The sequence below is a fragment of the Stenella coeruleoalba genome (genome assembly GCF_951394435.1).
Source record: "Stenella coeruleoalba genome assembly, chromosome: 14".
NCBI classification, from domain to species: Eukaryota; Metazoa; Chordata; class Mammalia; order Artiodactyla; family Delphinidae; genus Stenella; species Stenella coeruleoalba.
The window spans coordinates 67589032-67606088 of NC_137160.1; the positions used below are offsets into that span (position 1 = coordinate 67589032).

Below are 17057 nucleotides of genomic sequence, written 5' to 3' on the forward strand. Positions count from 1 at the left end.
CATCCCTGCCAACTAGTCCTTCCTGTTTTCCTCTTGGGGCACCTGTGACAGCTCTCTCCCTCCCTTGGAACTTCCACTTCGAACAGGAGGCAGAATCCCACCCTTCTAGGGGTGTGTGCATACCCACAGCCCAGGGGTGTTCCAGGAGGTTGCCCTGCCAGATCCCCCCAACTGCATCTTTGGGCCACAGGTGTTGGCGGAGTTGAAAGAGTACGCTACAGAGGTGGATGTGGACTTTGTACGGAAGGCTGTGCGAGCCATTGGCCGTTGCGCCATCAAGGTGGAGGTGAGGCTCTGAGACTCTGTCCTTGGCGGGGGGAAGGAGGAAAGGAAAGGAAGCTGAAACCAGGAAACCAGTCTGATTCCAGCAGAATCTGCCAGCTGCTCATGGTCCAGGAAGGCCTGAGGGTCACAACTGGAGCCCCCAAGGTACCCACGGTACAGATTTGGTTGGGCTCCTTCTCATCTGTAATCTCCCGTGGGCCTCTGAGTTGCTGCAGGTGAAATTAGCCCATCATCGTCAGGGGTCTCCTGCAGCATTAGCTAAGACAGTGTGGCAGCCCAAGCTGGTGGTGGCCCTGGTAGACTTAGCTTTCACTTTGTGGAGCTTTGGGGCAGGGGCTCTGCCTATTGGACGTTTTGGCAGATATCATGATTCAGCTGTCCATGTGCCCTTATCTTCAAATTCCCAAGGGTCATTCAGACCCCTGTGTCCTGGCACTTCATCCCTCCCATTCTTTGCCTCTGGAGAGGTTCCTTGATCACTGATCTGACTCTCCTTAAATGGGTCTCCTGGAGGCTAGGGGATCTGGGACAGCTGGTCACTTTAGCCCAGCCCCTTGAGACGTTTTCCATTTGGCACCCGTGATGGCAGTCTGAGAAATCTCTCCCATAGAGCCTAGTGCAGCGTGTTGGAGTAGAGGGGTGTGGGGAGGGCTGGTCCAAGCAGAGACCTCCTAAATGCTTCTGGTCACGGGAGCCCATTTTGTGGAACAAGTAGAAGTGAAACCCTGCTCTCAGGGCTTGGCCTAGAAGAGCTCCAAAGACCCTCCCTGCTCTCAGAAGCTCTACTGGCCTTCTCCTCAGTCTAATTCTATCTCCCTGTGTCCCTGCCATCCCAGGACCATCATTTTGTACTCATTCTCCCACCTGTTACCTGCAGAGAGGGTTCTCCTGTTTTCCTGCTGTGAAAAGGAAGGTGGGCAAGGTGTGACTGAGCCCTTGACCAAGGCATGTTGGTCAGAGGTTCTGCTGGAAGTGGGTGCAAGGCCTTGCCCACACTCTCCTCTTCCCACACAGCAATCTGCCGAGCGCTGCGTGAGCACACTGCTCGATCTCATCCAGACCAAGGTCAACTACGTGGTCCAGGAAGCCATCGTGGTCATCAAGGACATCTTCCGCAAGTACCCCAACAAGTATGTGGCTGCCCCCCCGCCCCATGAGGGTGTTGTGGCTCTGCCAGGGACGGGCTGGTGGGGAGGAAAAGCAAGGAGGAGCCTCTCCCTCTTCCTTATTTTTCTGCCGTAAACAGCATTCTCAAAAGAAACCCTTTATTTTTTGCTTATTTCTCCTGAGCCGACCCTGCTCTGCTCCCCAGGCCCAAATAAGAACTGAAATGTAAAGGATAAAACTCAAATCCTGTTACTTGCCAGCCTCTCGGGCTCTTGTGGGACAGCTGCCCGTCTCTGTTGGCCCCTCCCGGGCCTCCCCTGGGTGGCCCGGGCTCCCTCAGTGCTCACGTGCCGGCCGTGCCCTGGTCTCCAGGTATGAGAGCGTGATCGCCACGCTGTGCGAGAACCTGGATTCCCTGGACGAGCCTGAGGCCCGGGCCGCCATGATCTGGATAGTGGGCGAGTACGCCGAGCGGATAGACAACGCGGATGAGCTGCTCGAGAGCTTCCTAGAGGGCTTCCATGACGAGAGCACCCAGGTGAGATGTTGGGTGGCCGACTTGGGCATGGCCAGCAGCTCAGCACCTGCGGTCCCTCCTGCCGTGAAACCCTCCTCTCAGCCAGGAGGCCTCAGGGCCCTGCCCCTCCTAAAACTGCACTGACGGTGCAGACAGACACAGGAGTGCTGTATGGGTGACAGGTGTGGCTCCTTGCCTCCCACACTGCGGTACCTAAGGGGGACATGTGAGGACACTCTGTGGTGGTGGCTATTGAAGACTGCAAAAGTTTCTGGTTTTGTTTTAATTTTGTATTTATGTTTGGATAGGTATAGTACATTGACTTGGTTCAAAATTGAAAAGACACAAAAGGTTATATAGTGAAAATTCTGTTTCCTACCACTTTCCTGGTCACAAGTTCTCCTGGAGAACACCATGTTATTTATTGGTTTCTGGCGGGTACTTCCAGAGAGAGAGTTTAGGAACACACCAGCCAGTTCCTCTACAGAGACATGAATAGTCAATTTTCATCGTTTGTGGTACTTATATTACATAAAGTCAAACACTGATTTAGTAAGTGCTAAACCATTGCTTCCAGGAGAAATATAGAGTTGGGTTCCTACAAACCCCAGTCACAGCATTTTTATCAGCTGGTCAAGGTAAACCTTGTTTTATGTGTGTCTCTGTTTAGAGACACCTTATTTATTAATATATTACTGTTGATTCATTAGCATTGAACTCATAGCCAGCAGCACTGTAACTCATGCCTGAACAAAGCTCATCTAACACATGTATTTTCTCTAAAAGGCACATCACAGCCTTCTTGCGCTTAGGAACACCAGATAGCGCTTTAGCACTACACTGGGGGTGGGATGGGGGCATTTTAAACAGCAAAATCACCAACAAAAAGCACCAAAATGTGAAAGACATGGCACTAAGTAGACTGTGAAGAAGTCACTTGTTTACAGTATGAGAGTTGAGACAGACGGCAGGGCACCGCCTCACTCGACCTCAGCTGGGAATGTGTACTTCAGGCAACTCGAATTTTTCACTGCTGTGCATGTCTGTGAATGACCGTGAAAACGCCACAAGCACTGATTTCAGGGTCACCAGTAAATTTTAGCAAGCAGACAAATTTGCAGATGTGTCCTCTGTGAATAATGAGGATCAACTATATATATATATATATATATATTTATTTCTCACTTTTTAAAAATATTTATTTATTTATTTTTGGCTGTGTTGGGTCTTTACTGCTGTGCACGGGCTTTCTCTAGTTGTGGCGAGCAGGGGCTACTATTCGTTGCAGCGTGCAGGCTTCTCATTGCAGTGGCTTCTCTTGTTGCAGAGCACAGGCTCTAGGCACACGGGCTTCAGTAGTTGTGCTACACAGGCTCAGTAGTTGTGGCTTGCGGGCTCTAGAGCGCAGGCTCAGTAGTTGTGGCACACGGGCTTAGTTGCTCCGTGGCATGTGGGATCTTCCCAGACCAGGGCTCAAACCCGTGTCCCCTGCATTGGCAGGCGGATTCTTAACCACTGCGCCACCAGGAAAGTCCCCTCACTTATTTTTAAATACTGATAGTAAACTATACAAATTGAAACTGATCAGTACCTTTCATTTTTCCCTTAAAAATACATTGGAAGGCCATGCCATTATTAATTATTAATTTGTGCCATTATTAATTTACAATTTCAGAGGAGTCCTTCATGCAGAAGGACCATGTTTGTTTAACCAGCCTCCCCTGACAGATATTTAGGTGTCCAACCTTCTGCTCTTTTAAACAGTACTGCTGTGAATAACCTGTGGAAAGCACACCTGCATGTGCAGCTGGAGGGCGAATTCTTAGAAGCACGATGCTAGGTAGAAGGGCCTGTGCATTGCAGGTTCAGGTTGCTGTAGCAGATTTCCCTTGGTGTGGAGATTGTTCTGGTTTACACTCCTGTCTCAGAGGTGGGAGAGTCCTCTCCTTACCTCCTTTGCCAGCCTAGTGCATGCTCAGACTTTATTTTTGCCTATCTGATTGATAACAAATGGTACCTTGGTATAGTTTTGTTTGCATTTCTGTTTTGAATGGGGTTGAACATCTGTACATTTGTATTCCCTCTTACGTGAACTGTGCTCATGCACGTGGGGCCTTTAAAATGTCTGTGAGCACAGAAATCTTAGCTGCCCAGCTGGCGCAGTGGAACCCAGTGGATCAGACTTTGGACCTTGAATCGGAGATACCAGAGTCCAAACCCCTCTTCTGCCCCTTCCTGGCTTGCTGCCTTTATGCTAACCCTTTACCTGTCTGAGCCTCAGTTTCCTCATTTACAAAATGAGAGTCATAAGACTTTCCCTCATCCTGTGCTGTGAAAGTTAAATGGGATGCTTTATGTAATGTCCCTAACACGTGCGCAGCCCCTAAATTAGAAGCACTCATTAATGGTGGTGTCAGTGTTGGTCGGAATTGGTTTAAAAGCACACTTGTCCAGGCAGAAAACGGGACCTTTAGGTTCCTGTAGCTGAGTCCAAGGAGCGTTCTCTCTTCTGCACCCCTGGGTGAAGGTGCGTGGGTGGTGGCAGTGGGGCTGTCTCTGCCTTCCTTGGGTGGCATTGCCCTTGGGCAGGCTCCCCACCAGTGAAGCTTGCGAGGTGTCAGTGCTTCCAGGCTACGTCCTTCTCACTTAGCAACCCCGTAACTGCCTTCCCCTCAGTGGTTCCAGCAACAGTTCAGGCCTGTTTGCATTACCCTGAGCCAGTCCCTGTCTCCGTGGATTGAGAGGGCCAGAGAGAAGGACAGTTCTCTGAGGGAAAGCCAGCGTTTCAAAGCCAGAAGATCGAATGGATGCTGGGTGGGAAAAACAACAGGTGTCTGTCACAAAATAATAATAGTAATTCTCACCGACTCCCACTGCCACCTGCCATGTCCAGCTGGCAGCCTGCCCCAGGGCTGCCTCCACTTCCACCGCACCAGCCTCCCTCCCTTGTCAGAGAAGCAAAGCCCAGTCTGGGCTGGTTTCTGCTCCTGTAGTCAGGTCCTGCTGGGATGACTGCAGAGGATGCCCTGTGGAGGTGTTTCTGCCTGTGGCTCCTCCCCCATTGTAGGGTCTGGAGCGTTCAACCCGCCAAGCCCATTTCCTCATCTCTGGCACAGGGTTCCTGCAAAGCTTATTGGATGTTGTGTGTAAACTGCCCGCTCCAGTGCTCAGCAAACAGTAGTTGGGTGGTGGTGGTGTTTTAATTAGATGGCCTGTTTCCTTTGCCTCCTGGGTTCACAGCACAGTTCAGAGCTTTTATAAGAATACTTAATGCTTTGCAGTTTGGGAACTTATTTATTTTTGGCTGCATTGGGTCTTCATTGCTGCGCGGGCTTTCTCTAAGTTGCGGCGAGCAGGGGCTTCTTATTACGGTGGCTTCTCTTGTTGCAGACCGCGGGCTCAGTAGTTGTGGCGCACGGGCTTAGTTGCTCTGCGGCATGTGGGATCTTCCCGGACCAGGGCTCAAACCTGTGTCCCCTGCATTGGCAGGCAGATTCTTAACCACTGCGTCACCAGGGAAGTCCTAGGAACTTACTTTAGATTGTCTCTTTGAGCCCCCTCGTCCTGGCTCCTAAGCCTCTCCAGCCTTGGACAGGGAGCGCTGCGTCTGGCCTGTCTGAGGGCAGGGGCAGCGGCATCTTGGCAGGGGGACTGCCCGGACCTGCAGGCTAACGGGAGCCTCAGTGTGTGTGTGGGGAGACGAGGTAGGGAGCTGAGGCGGCCCTGTTCCCAGGCAGCACTGCAGACCCGACAGTGATGAATGAGCGCTGGCAGCCAGCTGCCCGGGATTGGGGAGAACTTGGTAAAGAGTCCCTGTGTGGCAGTTGTGGTGACGTTGACGATGATGACAGCTGTTGTGCATTGAGCAGAGGACACAGTTCTTTCCGTTTGTTGTCTCATTGACTCTTCCCATCAACTCTGTGAGGTGGTGCCTCTATTTTATAGATGAGGAAACAGACTCAGAAGTTAAATGGCTCGTCCAGGGTCACCAGCTGGGAAGGCATAGAATCAGAGTTCAAATGAGGTGTGATCTAACTCTGGCTCCAAGTAAGCTGCCATAGATTGGTCTTCAGAGCTCACAAGGACCCCCTGAGGTAGGCCACACATCTCCCTCAACGACTGAGGGTAAGTGGCTTTCTCTAGGCTACCCAGCCAGCGACTCGAGCCAGGTCTGGAAGCCAGTCCCCGAGCCACCTCCTGCCTTGGACACAGCTAGCCTGCTCCTCTGCCATTGGCCCATGTGTCACCAAATTGCAGGGACTCTGAATGCTTAGTCCCAGAAACAGACTGCATCCCCTCAATCCTGCATACCAGGGCAGCTAAGCCATTTGTTTTTGTAAGTGCCCTCCTACCGGACAGGCGCAGGAGGTGCAGCCAGCCCTGTTGCCACCCTTCTGCCGCAGGCCTGTCCCTAGCACAGTCTGGGGAGCCTCAGGCTGTCCTCTTGTCCCAGGACTGACAAAATGCGATGGGGCTAAGGAAGGTCTATGCACAGAATTGTTCTTTCAGAGGTGTGTTTTTAGTCAGCAGGTTTTTCCTAAGTGCCCGTTACACACCAGGCACTAGAATGAACAATAGCCAGGGATGCAGCAGTGACAGACACGATCCCTGACCTCAAGGGGATCTCTCCATAGGGCTTCCCAGTGGCTGGAAAGCATCTCCAGTACTGTGGGGTGGTGCCAGTGAGGGGGACAGGAGGCTACAGAAGTGGGGAGGGGGCACAGGAGGTACGTTCAGGTGAAGACAGTGGCAGGTGAGAGGTGGGGCTGGTGGGGGCGGGGCAGGAATGGTTCCCGTCCTCTAGTGGAAGCACAGTTCCTCACAACAGGCTGACTGTGGGCCCTGCTGCCCCAGTCTGCTGGGCATCCCTGGCACCTGTTGCACTTGTTGGCAGATGGTCTTTAATAAGCATACCAGGCACATGTGTTGCCTCCCCGTAAGCTGCGGGCTCCTGAAGGCTGTGAGGCCTGGAGCCCTGATGGGTTTCTGGGACCCTAGCACTGGGCAGCAGCCCCCACCTGCCTGGGGTTGCCAGATAGCACTGTGGGCAGCTCCTTCCTGAGCGGTCGGGCGAAGGTCCAGGCTTCTCAGCACTACCTCTCCCCTGCTGGACTTGGCCTGTTTGTGTGGCCAACCCCAAACCCCGGAAAGCTGTTCTCAGCCTTTGAACATCGTTTTACCTCTCTGAGGTCCTCACCTGGTTTCCTACTGTCCCCACAAGAAGCTTACACTCCTTCCTCGCCTCCTCTCTGTCTTCCTGCAGGTCCAGCTGCAGCTGCTGACAGCCATCGTGAAACTCTTTCTGAAGAAGCCGACAGAGACTCAGGAGCTGGTGCAGCAGGTCCTCAGCTTGGCCACTCAGGTGGGTGCGCAGCCTGCCTGATGTGCCCAGCACAGCCCTTGTTCCACGGAGGGAGCTTCAGTCCAAGGAGCCAGAGCTGGGTGGTCCTGCCCCTAAAACTGGCACCACTGGGATTTGGTCCCAGAGCATTCCAGGATCCCTGCTCAAGGAGCTCAGTCACAATCAAATAGAGGTGGGGCAGGGGCAGGTGGTGACTGAGCCAGACCATACATGAGAGAGGAGAGGGAAGTCCCTGAGAACCGGGAGGGCAGACGGTGGAGGACGCAGGGAACGGAGGCAGGAGCGGGCTGGGGGGAAACCGGGGGACTGGGCCACATCTATTCAGGCGGTTTACAGGTGTGCTCCCGCCAGTGCTCAGGTTGCCATCATCAGTCACCCTGTGATCCCCTCCATGTCGTGGGACTACGGATGGGGCTCCCCCTTCCCCTCACCTGGTTGCTCCGAGTTTCACTGGCTTCTCATCACCTCCCAGGACTCAGACAACCCGGACCTGCGAGACCGTGGCTACATCTACTGGCGCCTGCTCTCCACGGACCCCGTGGCTGCCAAGGAGGTGGTGCTGGCAGAGAAGCCGCTCATCTCGGAGGAGACAGACCTCATCGAGCCGACGCTGCTGGACGAGCTCATCTGCTACATCGGCACCCTGGCCTCCGTCTACCACAAGCCGCCCAGTGCCTTTGTGGAGGGGGGCCGGGGCGTCGTGCACAAGAGCCTGCCGCCCCGCACCGCCTCGTGAGTACCAGGGGCCACTCGCTGGCCTGAGCCTCCCCATCTGCTTCCTCGGTTCAGTAGCACAAGCACTCGGGCCTGAGTCTGAGCAAAATTACGATTCTAGCAACTTTTTAGTGAATGCTTACTACATACCAGGTATTGACTCGGTGACAACAGCTCTGAGAGATGTCCCCTCTTAAGAGATGGGGACAAGAGGCATAGAGAGCTTGAGTGCCTGGTGCAGCATCCCAGGCAGCAGAGCTGGGTTCAGACTCGATTCTGCCTGACTCCAGAGCCCCGTTCCTCTCGCCTTCCTGCTCTGCGGCTCCCAGGGTTGTTGGCCTGGTTGTCCAGTCCTCTGGGGACCAGCACCCGCTCTTCTCTTTAGAGTGGGCTGAGTGAGGGGAATACAGATGGCCCTCCCTTCCCTCAGCCCGTGAAGCTGGATCTCTCGGAGAGCCAACATGATGGATCAGGCGTCGGAAGGCGGAGGAAGGGGGAATATAGACAGGCTTCTGGGACAGTGAGGAGACCCAGGTGCCTCTCCTGAGGGTGGATCCTGGAGACTGGGGGCTCTGGCCTCCCTGAGATAGCCTGACCCCCCACCCTGCTGAGCCTCTTTCCCTGTCCTGACAGGAGTGAGAGCACAGAGAGCCCGGAGACGGCCCCTGCTGGAGCGCCCCCTGGCGAGCAGCTGGATGTCATCCCCACCCAGGGCGACCTGCTGGGCGACCTCCTCAACCTGGACCTTGGCCCTCCGGTGAGTGGCCCACCCCTGGCCACCTCCTCGGTGCAGATGGGAGCTGTGGACCTTCTCGGCAGCGGCCTCGACAGCCTGGTATGTCCTGGGGCCCCCTCTGGATGAGGTTGATAGTGATCTCTGGAGGACCGATCGTTGAACGCCCTCTCTGCCAGACGCCAGCCAAGGGCTTCAGGCACATTTGCCTGCGAAGGTGATCATGTAGCTCCTTACACATCGGTGAGAGACTGAGGCTTAAAGAGGTCAGGTGACCTTCCTTCCAAAGAGAACACAGCTGCTAAGTGGCAGACACAGGATTTAGCCCCTTGCCGGGCTGCTGAACCCCAAGAGACCTGGAGCAGTGTAGGGCCTGTCTTAGCCCCTTCCCCTGAGTCTGGCACCTCGGCCCTGTAAGCCATACCTGCATCCACTTACCCCACATGCTGCACTGGTTGGGGGTAGCAGCCCAGCAGGCCTGAGAGAGGCCCATGAGAGGTCAGGGACAGTCCCTCTTCCCCTGTGAAAGGGGGTGGTAAGACTGGTCTGGGTGTTTCCCTGGGATTTCTTCAGGCAGCTGGTAGAGCCGGGTGGAGGGGGCAGTGGGGCCCTTGTCACTTGGCTATGCCTGTCTCAGGTCCCCAAGGCCACAGCATAGGAAAGGGTAGGAAGGACGAGGGTGGTCAAGTGAGGCCAGTGGGTCATGCCCTTCGTAGAGACAATGTGGGCCCCTCATAGGCCCGGCACAGCTTCACACCAGGCCCCTTTTGGGTGGAGCAGCAATGACTAATTTTCTCCCTCTTTCCCTCTCTTTCTTATCTCTCTGTGTCTTCTTTCCTGGCTTTTCTCTCTGCATGTGGCTGCCTGTTCTCTTCACCCTGCCTGCTTCTGCTTGGAGATGGGGGATGAGCCTGAAGGGGTATGGTTCAACCCTTGTGCCACCAACCCTGCTGCTCCTAGATCGCGCCCCCAGCATCCCAAGGGTCGGGTGATGTCAAAGCAGTTCCTCCCTGCTAGCCCTGGCCTCTGTCCAGTGTCCTGGCATCCTCCGCATTGACTGCCCAGCATCCAGCTGCCCTTGGGCCCCCATGTCCATTAATTCCTCAGCCCATCCTCACTACCCTACAATGAAGTTGCCTTGTCATCCTGAGGCTCGCCGGCCCTCTCAGTCCCCACAACCCCTCTCTGACATCCTGGGGTGTGTGCTGTCATCTGCTGAGCACAGCCCCCTCACAGCATTGTGTCTCAAGTACCCCTTTATCCATGGGCTGTTAGTTTGTGAGTGTCCCCAGCCCTTTCCCTCAGGGCCTGCGGAGCACGGGAGGGCTCGGCCTCTCCTCTCCACCCACCTCACTCTGTCTTGTTTCTGCAACTTAGAGTTGATGTGATTGCAGCCCTGCAATACCCCCTCCTGGCCTGCCCCCCTGTTTTCTAAAGGGCCAGGTGGCCACACTCATCCTGGGGCCCTGATGTCCCTGCCTTTGATGCCTGCCTTTGACCTGTTTCCCTTCCTTTCTAGATCGGGGCCTCCAACTTCGTGTCACCCCCAGCAGCAGCAGTACCAGCCAACCTAGGAGCACCCATGGGCAGTGGCCTGAGTGACCTCTTTGACCTGACCAGTGGCGTGGGCACCTTATCAGGATCATATGTGGCTCCCAAAGCAGTAAGTGCCATGGCTTCTCTCGTGGCAGGACGTGTGGCTCCTTAAGTGGCCCACTGTGTGGGATCGGCCCTGGCCGGCCAGGATGGGCTCCTGGAGCAGCAGTTGGCCAGCACGATGCTGAGGGCAGCCGGGAGCACAGGGAAGGGATGCTAAGTCAGGCGTGGAGGCCTGGGGAAGGCTTCACAGAGGGTGGTGTTGCTGGAGCTCAGGCCTTCAGATCAAGTCAGAATTAGCAAGGCAAAAATGGGGAGCGGGCTCCAGGCCCAGAGTTGAGGGAAAGCCCACACCTTCCAGAAAACTGGCAAAAGTCCCATCTAGTTGGGTCAGTGGTTCTCAGTGCTGTCCTACCCAATGCTCCTAATTGATAACAGGGGTTTTTTAATGCCCCCTCCTTTCATAATAAATGAGATCTGTGGACTGTACATCCTACCTATACATATAATTTCAAAAATGGTAAGATGTTGTCATCGCATAAAAGAGACTTAAGGGCTTCCCTGGTGGCACAGTGGTTGAGAGTCCGCCTGCCGATGCAGGGGACACAGGTTCGTGCCCCGGTCCGGGAAGATCCCACATACCGCGGAGCGACTGGGCTGTGAGCCATGGCCGCTGAGCCTGCGCGTCCAGAGCCTGTGCTCCGCAACGGGAGAGGCCACAACAGTGAGAGGCCCGTGTACAGCAAAAGAAAAAAAAAAAGAGAGAGAGAGACTTAAAAAGAAGAGAGTAAAATGATGTATTTCAGTGTTGTGGAGGCTTGGGCATGCCCGCCCCAGATCTGATCACATTGTTGGGTGCTGGCAGCAGTGCAGAGTCACAGTGACACCACAGCTATAGAGAGTGTTTGTAGCTCACGTGCCATGAGTGATGTGGCCAGAGGTGCCATTAGTTTCTGAAATGGTGACTGACTTCCAGTTAAGTTCCAAACAAAACAAGAAACAGGCTTCCCTTGATTTTCACCATCATTAGTTTCCTGGAAATTTCAGGGCATGTTGAAACCATGCAGAAAATACTCAAGGGCTGCAGGACAGTGGCTCATTGTGAAGACCGTTGTCCTCAAGGCAGCATCCCTGACCCCAGCCCACTAAACACAGTGTGTCCCCCCCCCCCCACCATTGCCTGCCTGGCGGTGCCTCAGAATGCCCACTGGGCCACCCAGGGCAGTACCCCTACCCCCAGACTCCTGCCTAGACCAGAGCTGAGGAGGGAGGAAGCTGGCAAGGTCGGCTGCACCAGCTTTGAGCCTTTGTTCTTGATCCTGGTGCAGCAGGAGACATTGGAAGGTTTTAAGCAGGGATGAAGCAGATTTGCACTTGATAGCGATCCTCTGGCCACCATGTGGAGGCCAGACTGGAAAGGCTAGAGCAGAAGCAAGGAGCCGGTGGGGAGACTGGCAGGAGTTGGCTGATGGCTGCCGGACAGCAAGGCACTTGTAGGGGTGGAAAGGAGGCTGGACTGGAGGCAGGCGTAGCAGGACGTGGCAGGACATGGGGCTGGCGGGGAGGGGGATTCCAGCTGGAACAGTGGGCAAGGGGCAGGATGAGGGAAGGAGAGCTGAGTTCGGGGTGTGAGAACATGTGGGCCTGGCACTAAGGAGAGCACAGTGTGGGCCAGGCTTTTAGCCTCAAGGAAGCTGCCAGAGGGGACAGATGTGGCCTGATCCCTCACGACACTCAGGTCACACACCACGTCTGCCACTTCGTTCCCAGCCAGAGCCGCTCTCTATTCCAAGGTCCCCTCCCCAAAGCAAGACACAGCAGGGCTTCAGGGGCACAGGGACATCTCCCTCATGACTGGGGAGCTATGAGCCAGCACCTGCCCTGCCCTGCCCACTACACCACAGTGGTGGCCAGAGCCCCCAGCCAGGATTCCTGGCAGGATCTGGGCCTGAGGGGCCCCCAGCAGACGGCAAGTCTAGTGCTGGCAACTACACACTTCCGTGCCGGGTACTGCATGAACATGGCATGGCCACCATCCCACTAAGTCCTCCCAGCAGCCTTATGATGCTGTTATTCCCATTTTTGCAATTGAGAAATCTGATTGCTTTTTCCTAAGGTCACATAGCTGGTAAGTGACAGAGTCTGGAACTAATGTAGGGCTGTGGCACCAAAGCCTCTGCCCCCAACCCTTATGCGATCTTTTTGTTTTTCTTTAAAGATTTAATTTCATTTATTTTTGGCTGCATTGGGTCTTCGTTGCTGTGCACAGGCTTTCTCTAGATGTGGTGAGCGGGGGCTACTCTTCGTTGTGGTGTGAGGGCTTCTTTTTGCAGTGGCTTCTCTTGTTGCACAGCACGGGCTCTAGGTGCGCGGGCTTCAGTAGTTGTGGCTTGCGGGCTCTAGAGCCAGGCTCAGTAGTTGTGGTTCACGGGCTTAGTTGCTCCGCAGCATGTGGGATCTTCTCGGACCAGGGCTCGAACCCGTGTCCCCTGCATTGGCAGGCGGATTCTTAACCACTGCGCCACCAGGGAGGTCCCCCTTATGTGATCTTAAAGTGTTTAAGGACCTCAGTGTGCCTATCTTAATGTCAGGGGTTGTCAGAATCAGCTGGCCCTCAGGGAGCTTGCCCTCTACATGTGGGTTCATTTTAACAGGTATTATCACTGCTTTGTCTTAGTGGAGGGCCAGATGAGAGTACCAACTGGAAGGAGAGGTGAGGGGATCCCAGGTTAGGAGTAATCAGAGCAGGCTGCCTGGAGGAGGAGTCCTTGCAACATGGGCAGGACTTTCTCCCTCCCGCTACCGTAGTCACAGGCGGGTTCTGGGATGTGGGTGTGCTCTCCCTCCAGAAGCAGTGGCTGTGCGGACTACATTTTCCTGACAGCGCTGTGACTACCTCGAATAGTTTGTCCTGCGTGCATTCCCCGCTCCTCCTGGTCAAGGGGAATGAGACTCTCTGTACAAGAACTTGGAGTTCCTCAAGCACTTGGGCCAGTGGATGCTGACAGTTCTAGACTCCATGAACCTACAATGACCAAGAGAGATGAGGTCCCCACCCTCGGCAGTCAGGATGGTGACAGTGCCAGAAAGAGCCAGTTTTGCAAGAACTTGGGAAAGGAAGCCAGGTTCCTTGGAAGGGCAGGGAGCAGGGAAGTCACCGTGGGAGCCCTCTGAGTGCTGTGTGCCAAATCACAGCTCATGGCTAAAGCCATGAGATTCTGCTCTCACAGATTTGTCTGGGGGAAGCAAAGCATGATCAGAGTTAGCAATTAGGACGGGGTTAGGGTGGGGCATGCTTTCCAAGCAGAGGGAGAACAGTGTGTGTGTGAGGACCAGAGCCCAGGGAGAGCAGGGCACCAGGCCTCGGAGGCCGTGGCAGTGGAAGCATTGCAGGATTGAGGGGGTTCAAGGGTGCTGTGATCTGATTTGCATTTTAAAAGATGGCTTTGGCTGCTGTGGAAATTGAGGATAGAAGAATTGGGCAGCTATGCGGGTGGCTGCCATCTTACCTGGGGATCTCTGATGGTGGCTCAGACGCAAGCAGTGCCTGTGGAGAGGGGAGAGCAGAGAACGTGGTGGCAGATGGGAGGAGGTGGTGTTGACAGGACCTGAGCTGCATGACCATGGGGGTCATGGGTGGGCTGAGGGCTGGTGCCCAGATGCTCTGGTTCCTGGTGTTGGCGACTTGAGAGACAGTGGGGCGTTCACTGACACAGGGCACCTGGAGAAGCTGGCCTGGGGCGGGGCTGTGAGCTGTCCTGGTGAGAATAGCAACTTGAGAGGCATTTGCGCGTCCACAGGATGGCCCCTACTGGTGTCCCTCACGGGCACAGCTTTTAATTCATGCTGTTCGCTTAGCAAACGTTCCCTGCATACCAATCTCACACGAGGCTCCGAGCCAAGGATGCAAAGACAGAAAAGCAGAGCCCTCCCCTCGAAGAGCTGTCTGGGGACCGAGAAGACAGTTTATTTGCTAAAACGTCATTGCAGCGGGAGCCTGGAGAAGGAACCTGGGGGCAGGCTTCCAGGAGGAGGTGGGCTTGAGCTGAGACTCGGATGACAAGGGCAGCCAAGCAAGCAGCAGAAGACCTGCCAGGCGAGGGGTGCTCTTAGTACTGTCCTTGGTCAGGCCAGTTTGTACAATTAAAGGCCAGCCCTGCCTTCTGCGAGGAAGGGCAGGCTGTGACAGCCAGGGAGGCCTCAGGCTCTGGCTGAGGCCCAGAGTGCCCTTGGCTCTCGACTCTCCTTGGCTCGTCAGGAGGCTGGCAGGGCCCGCTTGTCTCATCGCCTTCCTCAACCCTGCTTCTGAGTCATCCTCTGACCTCCGGAGACTCGGCTCAGCCTTGGGCACACCAAGTTCCTCCCTGCCCTGTGCTGCTCCAGCACGTGGCCACACGGCTCGGGGGTCCTGGGCAGGCTGTGCAGGAGCCTTCCTCCCTTCCTACGGTTCACATGGTCGTCCCCTGATGGTAAAGGCAGGTGTGATCAATCTGAGAGGCCCCTTTAGGTGTGAGGGAAGGGGGGGGTGGGGGAAGGACCCTCACGTGGGCTATGGAGTTGGGGACATGGTGAACACCAGCCCCCTTCCCATCGTCTTCCCTGCAGGTCTGGCTCCCAGCTATGAAGGCCAAAGGATTGGAGATCTCAGGCACCTTCACCCGCCAGGTGGGCTCCATCTCCATGGACCTGCAGCTGACCAACAAGGCCTTGCAGGTCATGACCGACTTTGCCATCCAGTTCAACCGCAACAGGTGAGCTCCCTGAGGCCAGCCTGCTGAGAGCCCACGCTGGTGACTGCAGGCAGGCGCTGAGGGCTGTGGGCCTGGAGCCTCTTTCTGGTGACGGAGGATATTCCTCACAACCACATCTCAGGCCAAAACTCTCTAAAGCAGTGATTTTTCCCCACAGTAACCTCTTTATGTGGACACCAAAGTATGAGGTGGAGGGGCAGCGCACCTCCCTTTATTTTTGCTTTCCCCCACTGCCCCGGGGGCATTTTACTGACATAATCTCCAGATCTGAGCAGCTCCTGTCTCAGGAGTCTCTAAGAAGGAGGATGGGGAGTGGGCCTGCCCCCCAGCCTCCCCCATGTGGCAGGATTAAACCACCAGACAGGGCCTCTGTGAATGGTGGCTGCTCCAGGCTCCTAACCCCTACCAGGTCCCCTTCCAGGGAAGTTCTCCTGTCTGGCACCATCAGGGTCTTCATGGACCAGGCCAGCTAGGCCAGGGCTCTCTGGGGGACCCCAGCAGCCTCTCCTGATGATCCTTCTTCCTGAGCGGCTCTAGTGATGAGCAAACTGAGCCTCTAAGAAGTTGACTGAAGGGGCTGTTTCCTCAGGGTGAGCCTGTGGGCCAGTGGTTTCCGACCCTCAGTCAGACCAGGGAGACCCTAGAGGCCACAGAAACACTCCAGTGTCTCTTACGCTCTTGGGCATCCTCCTGATTTGCTCACATGCTGCTATACCAAGAAGCAGGGCTTTTCTGAATCTCTGTGGCCATCTTATGATCTAGCCAGTTCTGGCCCAGACAGTAAAACCCAGTGTCTCGTTTGGGATGGTCACATCCCTCCTGGGAGATGGAGGTCGGTCACTGAGAGTTGGGCAGTCACAGAGTTTTCAAATTAAAAGAAGCTTAAAGCCCCCTGGTTTGTTTTGTTTTGTTTTGTTGTTTTTTCCCCTGGTTTTAAATGGAGCTCCTTGAGGGCAGGGCAGGGGCACTCTTACCTGGGCCTGCCCAGCACCTCACCCAGAGGAGAAAGAGGAACAGAGATGGGCTTCAGGCCTTCAGCTGTCCCAGATTTCTCTTCCTGTTCCTGTGGCCATTGAGGGTTGGGGAGTGGGGGTCAGGAGCTTGTCCTTCAGGCCTGGGTCTGGGCCTGGGATGAGGCCGGCTCACTGGAGAGGCTTCTCGCCAGCTGCTGCCCAGGCTCCGGAGCCCCAGGAGCCCACCTGTCCTGTGTCAGCACCTGTTCCCCCGCCACCCCCACGGGGGCTTGTCTCTCCCCAGCTTTGGCCTGGCCCCCGCCGCCCCCCTCCAGGTCCATGCGCCGCTCAGCCCCAACCAGACTGTGGAGATCTCCCTGCCTCTCAACACGGTGGGCTCAGTCATGAAGATGGAGCCTCTGAACAACCTCCAGGTATGTTCCAGGCAGGGCTTGGCACCCCAGTCCTTACCCACCTGCCCCGGGGAGGAGCCTGGGGGAACCGTCTGGGGCCTGGCTGGTGCTGGCAAAGGGCTGTCTGTGGAATCTTGCTCTTGGACACAGACTGGGGGCAGGGATGGGGAGTGGGGGAGGCTGGTGGGAGGGGGTGTTGGGCATGGCTACCGGGGAAGTCATGAGAGGGAACCTGCTCAGGTGGGCTCACAGGGAGCAGGCACTTCCTGGGGCCTTCAGGGTGTCGAGCATCAGGGACTAATCGGGGACCCCCTTGTTCCTAGGTGGCCGTAAAGAACAACATTGACGTCTTCTACTTCAGCACCTTGTACCCGCTGCACATCCTCTTTGTGGAGGATGGGAAGATGGGTGAGTCATGAGGGTGCCCCTGGGATCCCTAGAACAGATGGATTGGCTTTGCCCCACGATAGACTCCATGAGTCACCGGCTCCCCTGCAGAGTCTGGAGTGAGGGTCACAACTTCACCGGGGCCCCCAGGGTCTTATCTGGCCAGCTCTGCCCCTCAGTCTTGCCTGCAGCCTCTAGACAGTCGTCGCATGGGCCCCCCGAGGCAGGGAGCCTCGGCC

The 17057-nt window shown here is 55.6% G+C and overlaps 1 protein-coding gene across 4 annotated transcripts in view; it reads left to right on the forward strand.

Moving 5' to 3' along the window:
- AP1B1 (adaptor related protein complex 1 subunit beta 1) overlaps positions 1-17057 on the forward strand; it is a 53640-nt gene that overhangs the window by 33265 nt on the left and 3318 nt on the right. For 2 of the 4 annotated variants that reach the window (XR_013831198.1, XM_079941938.1), the window contains exons 9-19: positions 191-286; positions 1300-1415; positions 1765-1930; positions 7173-7271; positions 7744-8003; positions 8619-8820; positions 9617-9637; positions 10238-10381; positions 14920-15065; positions 16323-16452; positions 16755-16839. Coding sequence is in view for 2 of the 4 variants with exons in the window: in XM_079941938.1 (XP_079798064.1) it covers positions 191-286; positions 1300-1415; positions 1765-1930; positions 7173-7271; positions 7744-8003; positions 8619-8820; positions 9617-9637; positions 10238-10381; positions 14920-15065; positions 16323-16452; positions 16755-16839 (1465 nt within the window). In the remaining 2 variants the exon portion in view is untranslated. The remainder of the gene's footprint in view (positions 1-190; positions 287-1299; positions 1416-1764; positions 1931-7172; positions 7272-7743; positions 8004-8618; positions 8821-9616; positions 9638-10237; positions 10382-14919; positions 15066-16322; positions 16453-16754; positions 16840-17057) is intronic. The other 2 variants (XR_013831199.1, XM_079941939.1) reach the window with 1 other exon arrangement.